The 19,281-nt window shown below is 39.5% G+C and overlaps 1 protein-coding gene and 1 long non-coding RNA gene across 4 annotated transcripts; both read left to right on the top strand.

The window, feature by feature from the left end:
* Positions 1-5,876: 5,876 nt before the first annotated feature.
* LOC120292543 (ankyrin repeat-containing protein BDA1-like) lies at positions 5,877-9,293 on the top strand. The gene is made up of 2 exons (XM_039310789.1): positions 5,877-6,667; positions 8,976-9,293. The coding sequence occupies exons 1-2, from the start codon at positions 5,960-5,962 to the stop codon at positions 9,291-9,293; spliced, it is 1,026 nt and encodes a 341-aa protein (XP_039166723.1). The 5' UTR covers positions 5,877-5,959.
* Positions 9,294-10,422: 1,129 nt separating this feature from the next.
* On the top strand, positions 10,423-12,900 carry LOC120292840. 3 transcript variants are annotated; one of them, XR_005550452.1, is made up of 6 exons: positions 10,423-10,525; positions 10,705-10,767; positions 10,914-11,012; positions 11,622-11,662; positions 11,746-11,814; positions 12,489-12,900. It is a non-coding gene; the product is annotated as an uncharacterized LOC120292840 (long non-coding RNA). The 3 variants fall into 3 exon arrangements; XR_005550453.1 differs by having other exon boundaries at positions 10,423-10,565; XR_005550451.1 differs by lacking the exons at positions 10,423-10,525; positions 10,705-10,767 and having other exon boundaries at positions 10,797-11,012.
* The last annotated feature ends 6,381 nt before the right edge of the window (positions 12,901-19,281 follow it).

Below are 19,281 nucleotides of genomic sequence, written 5' to 3'. Positions count from 1 at the left end.
AGCATTAAAATCCATCCTTTCATTATCATTTTCTTATCATGGGCCCTTTATAACTGAAGGTTAGGTTTTAATAGTCATGGGATATGAGGTTTTTAGACTTGAATATATTATCCATCCCCAAAATTAGCTAATAGCTCTGTTATTTAATTCTGCGTATCACAATTTTCTGGAAAGAGATTAGCTAGTAACTCAACTTGAAGGCCTCTTGCACAACTTGGTGTCGCTGATGGCAAGGTACTAATCTCGACTTTTTTGGGAACCATTTCTTAAGAAGACGCAGTGCCATTAATCTCAGATTTGATGCAGATGTTTGTCATTGTTTATGCCCGTCCAGAAACTCCAGATTGCTCTTGTTCCGTCCGAGAAGGTACCCTATGACCATGCTATGAGATCTTTAGCTTGCCATGGACAATTTTCAATGGGGCCGGTACCCTTCATTAGTAGGGAAAATTTTGAACTCCTTTGTTCAAAGCTCTTTTTCATCCCCGAGAAGATTATTTTTCTATTGGGCTTTGCGAGTTCATTTCTGTCAACTCATTGATTCCTTATTGAAGTGCTTAGAAGAGGAAACTCGTCTAGACGACTCCTCTACCACTTGGAACCGATTCTTGGTGTATTATCCTCCTAGCTGCTAACTTGTCTTGGACAAGTTTTGAGCCCAAGTTTTGTGCAGGCTCAGAAAAGCAAGCTCGCCGAGCCTCTCAAAGATGTTCTGGCTGAACTAGTTTAGCTCAGACAGGTAATGGGATGGCCCAGCAGAGATCTGCAGTGAGATACTGCAGCTGCTGATTGACTGATAGACATGGCTTCTTCTCCAACCTTGCTTTTTCCTTGACACTGATTACCGCCTGGTATTCGATGTCAACCGCAGTTTTTTTTTTTTTCTTTCTTTCTTTATAAGTTTTATTGTTCTGCTGCTCTCGGACTCAGGGTAGAGTAGTTTTTTTTTGGTCGAAAGGGTAGAGTAGTTTGGCGGGTTAGATTGTGTGTATATCTTTATACCTTCACCTAGGGAACAAGGAGCAGTATCCTCAGGACCTTACCGCATCATTTTGTCACTTAACGGAATCAGTAATATACTTACATTTAGAAATGTAAGGTTTATCCTTGAGGAAAGTGTTACTGAAATTTTTAAAATGTGTTGACTCCTTGAACATGGTAGTTGCTTTTGGGATAATGACACAAATAGATGCTGAACTTTCGCCCAATGTAATGTGATCCATAAATTTTTAATTTGTTTGATGTCGTCCTGAAAATTCATATAATACAGGAACCGGATTATATAGGTTCCAAAAGTTCATTAACGATGTTGAACAAATTAAAAGTTCATGAGTCATATTACACATTGAGTTAAAGTTCAAAGATATATCAAACAAATTAAAAATTTATAAACCACATTGCATATTGAGCCAAAGTTTCAGGATCATTTGTGTTATTTTCCTTTGTTGTTTATGATATGCATGACAGTCCTCTCATGCACTCGCCTGTTAATTTTAAGTCGGTGAAGTTGGTACCCGGAGCATTTCGTTCCCTTTGAGTCGTTGAAGTTGGTGCCCGGAGCATTTCGTTCACTAGAGCGGAACCACCATCTCCATGGAAGTGTTCACTGAGTGAGGTTATTATGCTGTTCATTTCTATTCTTTAGCACCCTGTCTGTCCCTCCGGCTGAGCATTAAAAACCATCCTTTCACTATCACTTCCCATCATGCGTCTTTTACTCATATTAAGACAATCTTTTCTTTCTCAGCTTGTAATATTTGTATCATCCCTTGGCAAATTTTCATCGACGTGCATCCCGAGTGCAAGGAGGCCATGACCAAAATTTTAAAATGAGCGATTGAGCGTGTGGCCCCAATGGCATTAATACACCTTAATCAAAGATTGTTTTAAATAAGAAATCAGACGCTGAGTCTGTTCGAAATCTTTAATTGGTACAATTTTGTCAGTGGCCCCTGTGATAAGGTGGTTTTGGCATTGACTCTTTTTTGTACCTTGAAAATCCACTCGTACATCAACATCTGCCGGCCAGGAGAGGGAATTTTTTAGGTTAGATAAAAAATGTTATCATAGTAACCTTCATTAATTTAATTAAACATTATTAAATTTCTATAAATTTTCTATCAATCGTTATTTTGTTTGGCTTTGCCGACTTTCCTCCAATTCGTCCTTCGCTTTAATTCGTCCTTCGCCCCTTATTTTGTTTGGCTTTGCCTACTTTCCTCCAATTCGTCCTTCGCCCCTTGCGAAAGCTAAGTAAGGATTGTTGTGTTCGTATGTATGTGAGAAATGATCTTGGGAAATCTGGCCAAGAGGAATCAATGCTCTCTTCCAAGTTTGGCTTTAGTTCGATGTTGCTTCTTTGTCTTCATTGTGAAGAAAGAGACCAGGTACAGGAATTAGCCGGTAGCTATGTTATAAATCTGTCATAAATCTGTCACCTTTATTAAGATAATGTGTTCATCTTTCTCGTTTCACAGCTACATTACATGAATAACCCATCCCCAAAATTAGCTGGTAGCCATGTTATCTAATTTTGCAGTGTGGTTTTATTCTGATTTTCTAAAACAATATGTAATTATAATTCACGAGAGCATTCCTGAAATTTTTGGGTTAAAAGCTTTAAGATTGATAGTAAGTGGACTATTATAGCAGTCGTGTGATTTATTATCATGGAAAACTAAATTGCCAATTCATTAAAGAGGAACGAGTGACGAAAAACTACCAATAACTCATTGGTTTATTGATGTTGGATTTTAACAGGGATAAGTGTAGAAACAAGAGTTTTGGACAGTTGATTAATTGTGGTCTGAAATTATTTTTTTTTCCAATATTGTTGGGTGTCATTTCTCCCCAACTACTTGAAGTTGGGTCATTGTTTATGATTTATCCCGTAGGATCAATGACGTTGGCTTGTGGGTCTTTCTCTGTCAGACAAACTACATGCGAACTTTCGCAATGCGTGAGCCAAGTCGTCGAGATAATTTAATTAATTGAAGAAGTCTAATTAATCCTACGAACATTTGTGGTCTGAATTTTAGTATCTTGGGCGTCATTCCTCCTAGGAAAATTACCAAAAAAATCTAAAACCCATTATACGTAGAGATGGCAACTCAGTCATAAAATTTTTATTTTGCCAATTCAATTATAAACCTTTTAATTTTGTTAATTTAGTCATAAATTTATTGACAATTTACAAATTTAGTCATCTAGCTAATTTTGCCCTAATTTGCTGAAGTAGACACCGGTTGTCCTATAAGGCACACGCCAGATGTCCTATAAGGCACAATTGGTGGACAACCGGCGTTGACATGGACAATTTTTTTATGATGTATAATAATTTAAGATTTTTTGGATAATTTTCTCCATTTCTCTTTTAATACATGAAATTGCGAGGAGTAGCAGATGAGGTTGTCTTAATAAATCACAACTACTTCCACCTGGTATGCAAAGGCAGTAATTAATTTAAATGTGAGGACAATAAGAATTCCAATGCTAGAATTCAATCGATCGATTGGAGTTTTTTCCCCACTAAATTTTAAGTCTTCGAGTGGCCAAAACAAAACCTTAGTGACTTGGGATAATTTAGATTTCTTCGATCAATGTAAACTATCGTGGCTTACGAGTTGGGAATTTTCGCATTTAAGTTGTGTGACAGAGAAAGACCCACTAACCAGTTTAATTGTTCCTACGGGATAAATCATAAACAATGACCCGCTTTCAAAAGAAAAGCCATTTTGGTCGCCATTTTTTTTGCTTTTTTGGGTAAGAAAAGCCCTATTTTCACTCCTTAAAAGTCATTCTCTTCATCTTTAAGAATTCTTCAATGATTTTGTGGACGTTGCTGTCGATTTCCTCCACAAAAGAGGAGAGTTTTGTCCTTGTGAGCTCTAAAGATCGAAGCGTAAGCGTCTTGGAAGAATCTGCGCTCTCCAGATCTGCTTGCTTGCTTTGACTCTAGGTGTTTGCTCTAGAAAGTCGAGCGCTCTGCAAGTCTACTTCTCTCCTGTAGCACAATGGGCTCATCTAAATGTGATTTTATGATCAATTAATATCTATTTTGCAACTCTTCTTTCCTGATTTAGAGTTAGATTTGGATTTTGCTGTTATTCTATCCTAATCTAGATATAGATCTGGGATTTACAAGGCGTTATTTGTGCTCTTTCAATTTATCGGCGTTGTTGTTATCTCTATACGGTAATAGTGTTGGGGACCCTAAACCTAGACACGTATCACATTTTAGTATGTAGCTACTAGAAAGTGAAATCTTGGCATATGTTTATCAGTGATGATGATGCGAGTTTCAGCGATTGGCCGTCGATTGTGCTATGATGCCATGACAAATCCGTTCTTAAGGAAGGAGTGAGTCTCTGCAGGTGGTATCAAGTTGATTCATTTTTCGGATTTGCACTAGACGGCAACTCTCTGGATATGATTTTGTCTTGAAGTCATGTATCGCTCTTTCACGTGAAATGAACATTTTCCTTTCCACCAAAAAAACAGAATGCTATAACCCAGAAAACCCTCGGGTATATGACATCACCACTGACAGAATAAAATCTTGACCTTACCCCGACCACACTAGTGCTCCTCACATGGATTCAGGGGATTATCCCGAAGATGGCTGAGGAAATTTAGCTCAGATGTCATTCCACAAAGAAATCCAAAACGAAACCCAACGTAGAGAGTACCTCGGAGTAGAGAGGAGAGTGGCGAATTGCGAACGAAGTCGAGATCGAGGAGAGCGGGTAACTGAGAAGGAGAAATAAGAGAGGGAGAAATGGGAGAGAGAGGAGGGGGGGATGGCATGTGACACAAGAGTACGAGATCAACTTGGGATTAACAGTGAATCTGTTGAAAGCGGTTCAACACTAGAACTAAGCCTTGGAAGGCCGGTTCTTCAGTAAAATCGATTGGTTCAGGGTATGGAATTGGAAATCGAATTAATCAAGACCAATTCCCAATATTTTTATCCGAAATCAAACCGATTCTCATGTGACTAGCTATTTCTCGGATTGAACTAATCCAATTGCTCTCTCCTAATAGCATCCATCTAATTTATGGTTATGGGAAACTCAATTGCCAATTGTGTTAAAGAGGAACAAGTTACGAAGAACCCACTAATGAGTCACTAGTTTATAGATATTGATATAATCTTTGTGACCATAGAGGGGATAAGAGCAGAAAAATGGCTTAGATTTGGGTATTTAGTCAATTGAAGAGTCAAAATTTTATTAAGCTCTAATCAGATTATTGAGTTCGCTGTAAGTGAAATTCGAGCAATGAACCACCGGCTTTGGTGGCTCCGCTGGATAAGAAACCTCAACCTTGGGGGAAAGGTCGAGGGGTCAAACCCCAGGGGAAGCATCGGCGTCTTAAGTGTGATGTCGGGATGGTGGGTCCTCAGCTAGCATCACTCCAGAGTTTACTTGGCGGCTATGTACCACTGCAAGACGACGAACGGCTGACCGGGGTTCCACGGGTATCAAAAAAAAAAAAAATTCGAGCAATGAAATCGGTATGCTTTACACAGTTTTAAGTAGATACCATCTTTGCGCTGCGGGTGGGCGTAGTTGTGATTTATGAAGATGCCTCATTTGCTGCTCCTCACTACTTCATGGCTTCAGTGTAGTTGCGGAGAAATGACACCGAGCGATATAAAAATCAAAAAGATCAGACCGCAAATTACTGGGCTAGGATTAATTAGAGTTCTTCGATTAATTTAAATTATCTTGCTGACTGGGCTCCCACATTGCGAAACTTCGCATATAATTTCTCCGACAGAGAAAGATCCCCAACCAGTTGCGTTGTCCCTACTTTATAAACCGTAAACAATGACTCGCCTTATTAAATTGCGTTGACGATGGCGCTATTTATGATTCTGCAAGTTCGCTACTCCTACTTCCATCCATCATCATCACCGAGCAAATCCCCTCTCCTGCTACATTCCCCTCCTCAAACAATGACCCTTCAAGAAGCAATAGAAGCTGATAATGTTGATGAGCTATACAGCTTAATTGAGCTGGACGAAAAGATCTTAGATGACGGATTCGAGGGTCCCTTCTCAAATACTCCACTACATGACGCTGCGGGCATGGGGAAAACTAAAGTAGCCATGGAGATAGCCACCTTGAAGCCGTCGTTCACTCGAAAGCTAAATTGCAGGGGTTATAGCCCCATGCACTTGGCTTTGAAAGAAAAGCATTATGGCACTGCGAGGGCACTGATGACCCTCGACCCTGAAGTGATTCGAGTCCGAGGACGAGAGGGGTATAGCCCTTTACATTTTGTAGCTGGGGAAATATTGCAGGATCAAACGGAGCTCCAGGAGCTCCACGAACTCCTGGCAGAATTCTTGTCTACTTGTAAATCGTCCATTGAAGACTTGACAAACCAATGTGAGATTGCAGTTCACTTTTCTGTGAGGAAGGGCAACACCAAAGCACTTGAGATTTTGCTTGGATGGCTTAAGCGAGTTCATCTAACAAAAATCTTGAACTGGAAAGACCAAAATGGTAACACTGTCTTACATATTGCTATAATCAAACAGCAGGCGTTTGGGGCTACATCTGGACAGCAGCAACTACCCGTGGCTGTATCCGGACAGCAGCAACTTCCGGTGGTTGTATCTGGACAGCAGCAACTTCAGGCCGGACAGCAGCAACTTGAGGTATAGTTCATGCCAATATACTTCATTGATGTCATTGGTGTACGTGCTTTTATTGTTCCAACTTGAATTCGACATAATCTAATCCAAGAACAATTGTTATGGTAATGACATGGTAGGGACTGAAAATACATGGTTTTAGAAACATTCGAAGAGAAGAGACTTGAACGGAACCCCTTGTTTGGTTTGTTTCGTAGGAGAGAAGAAAGGAATTATGGAAGGGATGGATATCACTCCTTCCCTCCCAATTTTCTAATTCCAATTCCCTTCTTGACAATTTTCCCATGCACAAGGTCATGGTTCACTGTAGAAGGGGAGCAAACCTAGCTGCTGACTGGGCTGCAAAGGCCCATCTCCATGCTTCGGCCCAAAACTGGAATCTATTTCCCCCGTATATTTTGCTTGATATAGTATATGCCGATGCTTTATCTTCAGGTTGTAATATCACGCTTTAATGAATACAATCTGTTTCTTCGACCAAAAAGGTCATGGTTCTAACCAAAAAAAAAAAAAAAAAAAGGTCATGGTAGGGTGGGCTCCACCCTTAAATTCAGTATGATTTTTACAGGTTGATCCATTCGTTTATCTTCGTCTATTTCCATAGTGATTAATCATTTCATGTGTCTCCAAACCCCACCATCCATACATATATAGTTGACTTTATGCCATTCAGATGGGTTGTGAAAATTAGGTCAACAAGCAGTGTTTTTCTTTTGATTTAGAAATAAATCAAATACTAATATTGAGAAATTGATCGTATTCAGTGATACACTTTTCATGGTCATATTATATTTTAAGCGTTTTACTTTTCGGTTTTAGCACAACAAGCCCATAGTTTCATTTCAAGGCTGCTAGTGCGAAAACTAATTTAAGCTCTTGATGCTTCTATCATGAGTTCTTTTCTTAATTGGCCCAACAATGTTTTCGGTTGGAGCGATATTGTTTACAGTTTATTTAGTGGAGAGAAAAGATATTATTTAAATTGTTTCCCTTCGAACCCTATGAAACTTCGTTTTTAGTGAGCTCTAAGTAACTCCCAAGTCAGATTGTTTTGGATGAATAATTTCCTTTCAACTTTTTTCATCGTAATCACTCGTACCTAACAAAACATTAACTTACTCCATTCAACCCAAATTATTGTGTTTTCTCCTATCGATTAGCAAAATCTCTTTTCTTCTTTCTTAATAAGTCCATGTACGAGATAGAAGCTAACAACATGAAAGCTAACATGGACAACCCGACATGACCATAAAATAATGCCTTCATGGACGTGAGAATTACTCCCTATTCAGTTGAATCTCATGCATAAAGGGATATAAATAAACCTATCTAACGTTGTCTTTCTCTTCATAGCAAAAAAAAGAAAAAGAAAAAAGAACTCATTTAATTCAATCATTTTAATTGGCCTGACAATGTTTTGGTTGGAGGATATACAGAAAAAGGAAGGAAAGAAATTGAGTGATATGGAGAGATCACCTGTACAGTTAGGTAAGTGGAGAGAAAAGTTTTGATTAAAATTGTTTCCTTCGAACCCCCATGAAACTCAATTTTCAGTGTGCTCTAAATCTCTCTAATTTGGATGGTTTTGGTCCTTTGGATGAATAATTTCCCTCCAACTCTTGCCATCATAATCACTCCTACGTAAACAACAATAACTTAATTCATTCTTCACTATTATTTCATTTTTCCTATGGATTATCAAAATCTTTTCCTTCTTTCGAAATGAGTCCATCTAAACATTGTACAGTCTAGAAGCCAGTGAAATGGAAGCCAACAAGGAACATTTGACACAACCATAAAAAAATCACTTTGTGGATTGGAAAATTACTCCCAAATATGTTGAATCCTATGCATCAAGGATATAAATATACGTGTCTTAGGAAGTCTTTCTCTTCATAACAAGAGAACTAATATAAAAATGTGATTGAATCCTAAAAGCCTTTATGATGGGTTAATTAAGGCCTATGCTTTTATGAAAGATCATAGTTATTAGGGCCATCATATTTGTGGATTCACCTATGTTAAAGTTCACCAAGAATATTCCTACCATGTAAATAATTTTGAGTGAAAGGACCAAATCGTACTTTCCAAAAACATTCAGGACTTCACTATATTGGTTGAAATAATTGAACTTAATAAATCAGATTTAGTGAAAAAATTTCCCTTTGTTCATGGATCGTTGCATCATTTGCATCATTCAAACTTATATGGCACGAGCTCACTTTGTGTACACTAGTAAATTCTACAAGAAAGCAATAATTGAAATTGAAGGGATATATACTTCATTTTGTTATATTTTCAATACTTTCAGATCATCAAGCTATTAGTTGGGTATACGAATGTAAATGCGAAGAACTTCCTGAATAGGACAGCTTTGGACATCTTCCAAAAGAGTGTTCATTTTGATGAAGACGTTGCGAAGAGGCTATGCCAAAGATCTACTTCCACCCTCTCTCTGTCACAGTTTTTTAGCAAGGAATTAACTGCTTTTGAGAAGTACACATATTTTTTCCGCATCCAAGATGAAGCCACTCGCAACATTATCCTTGTTGTGGCTACCTTAATTGCAACTGCCACGTACCAAGCCGTTCTCAGTCCTCCGGGGGATTTTGGCAGGACTCCTCTTTAAATCCCCCGAACAATTCCTCTGTCGTTACTGCCAATTCCAGCGGCATTGCTGTTGAAAAGCCACATCAAGCCGGAAACACTATATTGAGTGGCTTCCATCTATATAAGTTCGTATATCTCAACAGCACGGCTTTTTTTGTCTCCATCGCCTCAATCGGGGTCGCTGCTCTTTCACTATGGCCCCACACTCGCATCGTTTCCTTCTCTTTGCTTATTATAAGCGGTGCCTACTGTGTTTTCCTTGTAATTGAATTCCCCAAATCCGATAGGACCATAGGACTTATCCTGGGGGAGTTTTTTTGGATCTTGCTGGCCACCACGTTGTGGCTCCCCTTTCTCCTATGGCCAATGCACATTCGAGTTTTACACCGAGTTGATGCCACAAGGAGACGGCTCAGCAGCATCCTAGGATCAAAGGAATAATTCGCATGTAATGTTTACATTAACTACTCTTGTCGCGTGTGCATATAGTCTATGTTTGTAGTCTTGAGGTTTGTAATAGACAGTCGTCTATTAGTTGCATGTAATGGACTTATCTATTAATTCCTTAAAGCCCATAAAGACCTTTAAGAGAGCTTTTTCCCTTACACAACTTCATTAAAATGACGGAAGCAGAAACGAAATGCACTAAGTAACGAATTAGAAATATGAATGCCCGAAACTACGTGCACCTTAAGCAAAGAGAGAAATACCTTGATTTTCTGTATTTCTCAAAAGAGGCGAATTGTGTGATTCTATTAAACATAACAAATATTCAAGATCGCAACCCTTTTTTTTTCTAGGATTTACTACTTGACAAAGTAATAAAAAAAAGAAATCCTAGGAATATTATAGAAGCCCAGCAAAACCTTTAGAAACTACTAGATCATGTGGGATTTCCAATCAAAGACATGTTCGCGCATTTTGAAAATTAAAAGATAAAAACATTAAGTTCAGCTACTATATGCTAAATGAACATCCTAAACTAACTTGGTTAAAGAAGAAAATATCAAAATTCAAAATCCTAGTTATCATCCAATAAAAGGCATAATTCCAAACTTGAGGTGCCCCCACATCATTCTCACTTTATCGATTAAAAAAAAAGCCAGACCATGAGTTTCCTTGAAGTTTTTAAAATTTTCGACCGTCTGACAAAGCAAATCTACTTCGCTACTCTTGGAATTCAGAGCCATCTCTGCAAAATCAATTGAAGATGCCAACCAAAACTTCAACATCGATTCATCAAGTGATTCTGTAAATTTTCTTGTTTATTGAAATCAATTCTACATCTATGGTAATTCTTTCGATTTTCTATTGCTTCAAATTTCTCAGTCGAAATCTCACATGTATCCTAACTCATATCAACATGAGAGGGGTTCGCTCCGTTTTCCTTGCGGTGATGTTTCTTTGATGTGGGTGGCTATTTTGCACAGGTCTGGGGGATGGAATTTTCGGGTTCTCATCCAGCGGCAAAGCAGACAGCTTGTTAAGTAAATGTCCGTCTCCGAATTCATCGTTTTCAGGCTGTTTCTGTGGATTTATTGCTTGGCAGTTCCATGTGGCTTCGGTTGCTTGCAATGTGTTATTTGCTACTTACTGCGTGCTGATTATTTTGTCCTGGCAATCTGTGTATTTTCCTTAGTGAATTTGGGCAAAGGAGGGAAAGGAGATAAGACTGGCAGTGCTGCCAAAAGTTCCGCTCCCAAAGAACTGCCTCCTCTGGAGCTCAGAGTTGAGCAGGGTAGGTGTTTAGCTATACTGCTCCTTTTTTTTAGCGGCGCAGATTGAATATCTTACTTATGGTTTGCTTCAACCTCTGACTGTCGGGTATAACTACACGGGCGGAGCTTCGCTTGAATTGGTTTGTTTTAGGTATGAAAATCCACGACGAAATGAGATCAATAATTGACCTAAATTTTTTATTTGAAATATTTGGGTTCAAGCGAGATGGGCTTGGCAAGAAGGTGGCAAGAAGGCATTTAATGCCAATGGAGAGACAGATGCCTTACAAATTATGTCTACCTTTAGCAGTTAATAAACTTACCCAATCATTGACTCATGCTTGTAAGCATAGGTCTGCATGTTGGCAACCTCTATGATTGATTCGTTTCTGACTTACTAGAGTCATACCGATTGGACTTCAGCAGGTTCATTTTGGACTGTGGAGTCGTGGTTTTTCCTCTTCTGGCCAATGAGCAGAGTTGTATTGAATTTTTCAATTTATTGGGTATATTGGTGATGATGCTACGTGTGAATAATACTTTACCTTTTCGTCAATTTAAAGGTTTGGTTTAGACTAGTTACTGTGTTGAGTATGCTCCCTGATCTTGTCAATTTATTGAATTTATAGAACTCCCAAAACATGCCAAATATGGTGTCACTGAGGGCGAGGTACTAATCTCAACTTTTTGGGTAACATTTCGGGTAACATTTCTTAAGAAGACGCAGTGCCATTAATCTCAGATTTGGTGCAGATATGTGTCATTGGGAATGTCTGTCCAGAAACTCCAGATGAAGTTTTTGCTCTTGTTCCATCCTTGAAGGTACTCTATGACCATACTTTAAGATCTTTCGCTTGCCATGGACAATTTTTGTAATGGCTGGTAACCTGCATTAGTAGAGACAATTTGGGCATCTCTGTTCAAAGCTGTTTTCATTCCCTGAAAGGCTTTTCTTTTGTATGCTCCATGAGTGGAAAATTTGGCCTGTGCTGGATAATTGTGAGAATCAAGCATGACGAAACATGCTAATATCATTTTAAACAGAAGAATTGAATGCAAGTTCCAAGTTTTGAGTCAACATTTCATGCTGTGGATTCATAGGGTTCTTTTCACAACAGAGATTTTCATTTTGACTCACCAGTTAAAAGAAATTTAGATGATATCCAACTGGGGTCATTGAAGTTTAAGCTTTTTGTTTACAGTTCATGTAGGGGTAATATGTGTATAAATATTCCTGCATGCTGAAAACTAGAGACGTCATAAAAGTCTCTGTATATGTCATTCTGTCTCCTTATGGCATGTTTGCTATTCGGCTTTGCAAGCCATTTTTGTCAACTCATTGATTCCTTATTCAAGTGTTTAGAAAAGGAAATTCGTCTGTACAGCTAAGATACCATTTGGAATCGATTCTGGTTGTATAATCCCTCCGGCTGCCTCCTTGTCATCATTACTGATACCTTGTCTTAGACAAAGTTTTGACCCCAAGTTTTGTGCAGTCTAAGAAGAGCAAGCTCGCTGAGCCTCTCAAAGATGTTTTGGCTGAACTAGTTAAGCTCAGAAAGGCAACGTGACACCCAGCAGAGATCTGCAGTAAGATACTGCAGTTGCTGATCGACTGACATGGCTTCTTCTCCGCTCTTGCTTTTCCTTGGTGCTGATTACCGACTGGTCTTTAATGTTAACTGCAGGTTTTTTTTTGTTTATAATATTTACTGTATTTCTGCTCTCGGAATTCAGGGTAGAGTTGTTCGGTGGGTTAGATTGTGTGTATAGCTTCACCTAGCAGAAAATGAAGCAGTATCCTCAGGACTTTCCTGCATCGTTTTGTCACTTGTTGGATTCAGTTTTGTACTTGAATCTAGAGATGTAAGGTTTATTCTTAAGGAAAGTGTTACTAATACTTTTGAAGTGTACTGTGCAATTTGTTGACTCCCCGAACACGATGGTGTCTTTTCATATGATATGCATGACGATCGTCTCATGTACTCACCTCATCTTCACGTTGTGGAGCCTGTGAATTTGGTGCTTCCATTAGCATTTCGTTGTACCCAGACTGTCGTCTCAATGGTAGAGTTCACCGAGTGCGGTTTCTATGCAGTTCATTTCTGATCTTTAGCTCTCTCTCTCTCTCTCTCTCTCTCTCTCTCTCTCTCTCTCTCTCTCTCCTGCTGAACATAAAAAGTCTATTCTTTCACTATTAGTTTTCCAATCATGGGTCTTTTATTACTAAAGGTCGAGTTTTAATAGTCACAGCATATAACCTCGTCTTTGTGTTTCTATATCATTATGTAGTTATAATTCACAGAGTATTCCTGAAACTTTTGGGTTAAAAGCTTTCAGATCAAAAGCTGAGTGAACTGTTATAGCAGCCATCTTGACTTATGATTATGGAAAACTCAATTGCCAATGACTCGCCAGTTATGGACATCGATCTAATCTTTTTGACAGTAATAAGGATAAGTATAGAAGCAGGATTTAAGATTTGTGAAGTTGGTCAATTGACTATTCAACGTCTTGTTTTGGCCACTTGAGGATTTAAAATTAACAAAAACTTAGTTCGCCATAGCTGTGATTTATCAAGAAAGCCTCAGCTGCTACCCCCCACTACTTCAAGTGATTGGGGAGACATCGGCTTCAGCAAGCAATAGAACATGACAATGTTGATGAGCTACATGGGTTAATAAAAGGATGAGCCAAATCCTGTATCTTAGGGCCTCTTCCCAGAGACTCCCTTACACATCACCACGGCCACCAGGAAAACCCCAATGGCCATGGTGATGGCCATGTTGAAGCCGTGATTTGCTCGGAAGGTGAATCAAGAGGGTTACGGCCCCATGCACTTGGCTTTGCAAACAAGCATGGGCACTAATGGCCCTCACCCTCAAGTTGATCCAAGTCCACGAACTACACAGGTTAAACCCCACTTTGCATTGTGTTGCCGAGAGAAATAGAGACATTGAGCCGGAGCTCCTAGCCGAGTTCCAATCTGTCTGCAAATTGTCCACTGAAAACTTGATGAGCTAGTGTGAAACTATAGTTCACATTGCCATCAAGAACCGCAACCTCCAAGCATTCAAGGTGCAGTTTGAATAGGTTTGAGAGAGTCAATCTAACAGTCAATTTTGGATTGGAAAGACCAAGAGGGTAACACTATCTTACATATCGCTGCATTCGTAGGTTAGTTCATCAATTGCGTGGTTGTTTGTGCTTTTATTGTTCAATCCTTGAATTGACATAATCCAACTCCGGAACAAATGTAATGGTAACAAAGATAACGGGATCACCTTATTTGGTTCTTTTGATGAAGAGAAGAAAACGAAACGGGAGGGATTACCATCACTCCCTCCCAATCTTCTACTTCCTATTTTCTTTTCGTATTGAATACAGTTTTTACAGCTTGATCCATTCTTTTATCTTCTTTTGTTTCCTTAGTGATAATCATTTGATTTCTCTCCAAATCACTCTATCCAAACTTGTAATAGACTTTTTATGCCATTCAATTGGATTGTGACAGTGAGGTCAAGAAGTAGCGTTTCTTCAAAAATAGGAAAATTTAGGAACTCATATTAGGATAGTGAAAAGATGCGTATGTAGATTATTTTTTAAATGTATTCATTTAATTTACTAGATACACATTGGCCTGTTTCAAAATCCAATTAGCAGATGGAAATTACAAAATGAATGAGATTAAATTTGCATGATAATCCTGACTAATATTCGGTTTAAAAGACTCAATTCGATCAAAACATTCACTTTGTTTTAGTCAGAAAAACGTACTTCTCATTACTAGGCTAAAGATTGTCGGTACAAAAACAAAGAAGAGCCCATTGGGCTTCAGAGGGTTTGGACAACCAATTAAAGGCCAGGTATCTATTTTTATAGGCTTTAAATATAGATTATGTTTAGTAATCGGGATTTGAATCTAGGACAATTTATTATCATACTCAGTATTTGAGACTGCCACTTGGATCGAATAAACTAGGATATGTCCGGATAAAATGATGGATTAGAAATTCGAGATGAGGGTGAGATAGATCCGGATTGGATAAGAAAAAATTTAAAAGAATTTTAAGAGGAACAACAACAACTTGCTTTCTCCTATGACGACCGGGGCCAATCATTGCAACACAATTTCTCCGGAGAGCGAGTTGCGCCGGTGGAAGAGTTCGTCAGAATAGCGCGATCCTCTGTAGTCCATGATTTCTCCGGGGATCCACGCTTTCACTGCAGATTGAGGGAACAAGGAAAGCGAAAAAAGGTTATCTCTTTTCCTCAGTCGCTTCTCACGAAGTTAAGCGCCGCTGTTCATCGTTCCCTGCGGCTGCTTCATCTTGCTCGTTATTTGATGGTTCGTTTGCTGCTACGCCATCGACACAAGTCTGTGCTAGAACTTCCTGCTGCGTACGCTCCTGCCAACGACAATCCTTCCCCGTCGGCAACTGTTGACCCTAATTCCTCTTGCCTACATATTTTTACGCATTACAATTTTTGCTTTATAATTTTCATATTTTTACGTGTTTTCAAATCTTATGTTGAGTGTATCAAACACTTGATAGGATAAGATGTGTCCATCTTTACTATTCGGAGGATTTTATATCCTACTTTATCTTATCCTATCTAGATCCTTCTACAGACGACGAAACGCAGAGAATAAGTGAGGAAAACATAGTAGTGACATAGAGATCGCCCTGTTTATTGTCTATTAAGTGAATTGTAAAAGTATGATTAAAATTGTTTCCCTTCCAACCCCTTTAAAACTCATGTTTAGTGAGCTCTAAATTTCTCTAAGTTGGATGGTTTTGGATACATGATTTCCTTCCAACTCTTTCCATCATGAGCGGTAACATCTCTTTTGTTCTTCCAAAATTGATTAGTCTGAACAGATTATAGGAGATAGAAGCTAACAAGTACAATCCGACACAGCAATAAAATAACTAATTTGTGGACAGGAAAATTACTCCCAATCAGTTGAATCTCGTGCATATAGGCTATCGGGATACCTCTCCAAGGCTGTCTTTCTCTGCATAGCCAAAAAGCTCGTGTACAACATGTAATTGAATTTGAAACTTTTCGATTAATGTGAATTTGCCTATTATGACTCACATACTAATATAATTTCTGGTGATTTGGACTAAATTGTATTTTTTGAATAGATTCAGGAATTCATTACATTGGTCGAAGTGATTCCATTCAATAAATAAGGTCTACATGCTTCGTTTCTTCTCCCAGTGCACGTGTCCGAACGGCACATCCAAGTTCTGAACCGAATCGATGTCACCAGGGAACATTTCGGCAACTTCCTAGGATCAAAGGATCAGAAATAACTCCCAAGTATTATTAACTGTAGCTGTTCTTGTCGTGTGTCTGTATAATCTATCTTTCCAGTCTTTTAAGGTTTGCTAAAGTACTCCTTTTTATCAATTGCATTTGACGGACTCATCTTTTAATTTCTTGATTCCTTAAAGACCTCTAATCTTTCTTGAAGTCGGGCTTCAAATAGCTTTTTTCCTATTTCTATCTCATACAATGCTAAAGGGGAAACGAAAAGCGCCGAGTCGCAGCTTGCAAACATGAACACTCGAAGCTTACATGCACAAAACACGTAGAGGACGATTTCTCAATTTTCTGTACCTCTAGAAAGAGGCAAACCATGTGATCTGACAAAACACAACTAATCTGCACGATTGTAACTCGTTTTCTAGAAATTTCTACTCTATAGAGTTAACAGAAAAGAAATTGAGAACATAACAGAAACCTAGATAAACCTATATTTAAAAAAAAAAAAAAAAAGCAAAAAAACAAAACAACTAGATCCTATCGCTTCTTCCAATAAAGAATAGGGGAAAAGCCACCAAAAACCCCAACTTTGCCTCGAGTGACGATTTACCCCGAACTTTATTTTGTGATATGAAAAACCCGAAGTTTGCTAATCATGACACATTTACCCCAAACTTTTATTTGTGACACAAAAACCCCGAACTTTCATTTGTGTGACACATTTACCCTAAATCATAAGGGCATTTTGGTATTTTTACTTTTAAAAAATTTTTTTTTTTTTCTTTTTTTCTTCTTCTTCTTCCTTCCCTCCGCCAGCCATGGCGGAGCCGGCGGAGGGAAGTCAGCGTCCGGCGAGGGCACCCCTCGCCTGACGCAGTGAGGGCCTCCCTCGCCAAATCGCGAGGGCACCCTCGCTCGACGCCGACGAGAGCACCCCTCCCAGATCCGGCGAGGGCACCCTTGCCGACGTCGGGCGAGGAGGCCCTCGGCCGACCCGCTTGAGGGCCTCCCTCGCCCGACACCGGCAAGGGCGACCCTTGCCGGCCTTCGGCTTCCCTCCGTCGCCCGCCATGGCCGACGGAGGGAAGAGAAGAAGAAGAAAAAAAATAGAAAGAATAAGACGAAAATACCCTTAATGGGGTAAATGTGTCACAGCTTAGAAACTTTTTTTTCACGTCACAAAACAAAGTTTGGGCTAAATCTATCACTCGAGGGAAAGTTTGGGGTTTTTGGTGGCTTTTTCCCTAAAGAATATGATATCTCAACACTTTTAAGAAGTTAATCTAATAAAAAACAATAAATTGAAGTATTATATGCGAAGTGAATATTCTAAATCAAGCTAATTGAAGAAGGAAATAGCAAAGTTCAAAATCCTAAATTTATCAAATAAAAGACGTAAATGGGCCCGAGCCGCCCACGTCATTGTCCATTTAAAAAAAAAAGATTAATCATATCTGCAAAATCACACAAAATTTCTTGCTTAAGAAACCTAGAAAAGATCTCAATCAAACTTCAAGATCGATCTATCAATTCATTCTTTAAATTTCTGGGTATAATGAAACCAATTTTGGATCTACTATTATCCTTTCCATTTTCTTTCACTTCAAATTTCTCCATTGGAATTTCATCGTGTTTCAAATCAGATCAACATGAGAGAGGGCTTTTCTCCGAATCATCTCTCCAATTGGGATTTGCACTAAAGATAGGGGATCTTGTTTAGGGAATTAGGTCTCAGCAAGTGAAGTATCATGGCAACCTTGTAGTGGCAACCTTAATTGCGGCTGCAACTTAGCAAGCTGTGCTTGCTCCTCCGGGAGGATACTGGCAAAATTCCTCTTAAAATCCCACAGCTGATTCCACTGTTGATACATTTACATATAGAAGGATGTCTTTTGGTCTTTGCAATGCACCTGCTACTTTTTAAATATGCATGATGGCTATTCTTTCTAACATGATAGAGAAATACATTGAAATTTTCATGGATGATTTCTCTGTTTTTATTCATGTTTGCATAACTTGGCTTTAGTATCACAAAGATGCAAAGTGTGACATCCTGAAATTCGACCCCGTTTTGATAAAGTGAAATGGGCATTTCGTCAACGTGTTTACGGTCCTTTTTCTCTGAGCTGATCACTCACGAGTTAACTAACTTATTGGGTGAAGCCGTTAAGGGATGTATCCGCGTAGTAAAATCCCGAAAGCTACTCAATTGGTTGGATTGGGCAAAAATCACGTCGATCGATTTTTAACCACGAAATTGAACTTCGATTTCGGGATCGAATTTTAAGCGCGTCATAATTCCTTTTTAGGACGCGCTCATCGTTCGTCAATTTATTGACGAGTCCAAATTTCAATAAAGAAATTATCGGAAGAAAAATTGAAGACCAAAAGAAAATAGAAAGGGAAAGAGAAAAGAAAAGAAAAGAAAAAAATAATACCATGTGATGTTATATTAGTTATTTCTTTTCTCTCCCTCCCTCTTCTTTTCTTTCTTTTTCTTTTTTTCTCTCTCTTCTCTCTCTTCTCTCTCTTCTTTCCCTCCCCCTCGTGCGAAACCCTTCCCCACCGCCTATTCTCTCTCTCTTTTCCTCTTTGACCAGTCAATGCTTACCTCTCTCTTCTCTCTCCTCTCTCTTCTTCCTTCCCGCACACGACAGAACCAGCTTCTTCTTCTCCTTCTTTCTTCGCGAGCGAACCAGAACCAGAAGCTGCAGCTCCGTCGCCGCCCGTCCCGCCGCCGCACCGCCGCTCGCACGCCCGCGACAGCCGCTCGCCCGTGCGCCCGCCGCCGTCCCGCCGTCCGTGCACGCCCAGGCCGTGCGAATCAGCCCTGTTTCGCCCCTGTTCCGCACCGACCAGCCACCGTCCGGCCACCTCCGGCCACCGCCCAGCCCCGCCGGACTTCCCCGGCGTCCCCCTCGTCCTTCGCCGGCCTTCCCTCGCCATTTTGGCCGCCGGATCTGCTCCGACCAGCCAAGGGCAGAAACCCACGAAATGGGTTTCCAGCTGGTT

The sequence above is a fragment of the Eucalyptus grandis genome, chromosome 4, assembly GCF_016545825.1.
Source record: "Eucalyptus grandis isolate ANBG69807.140 chromosome 4, ASM1654582v1, whole genome shotgun sequence".
Classification (NCBI taxonomy): domain Eukaryota; kingdom Viridiplantae; phylum Streptophyta; class Magnoliopsida; order Myrtales; family Myrtaceae; genus Eucalyptus; species Eucalyptus grandis.
The sequence above is the reverse complement of the archived record's forward strand: the minus strand, read 5'-3'. Positions and strand labels throughout refer to the sequence as shown.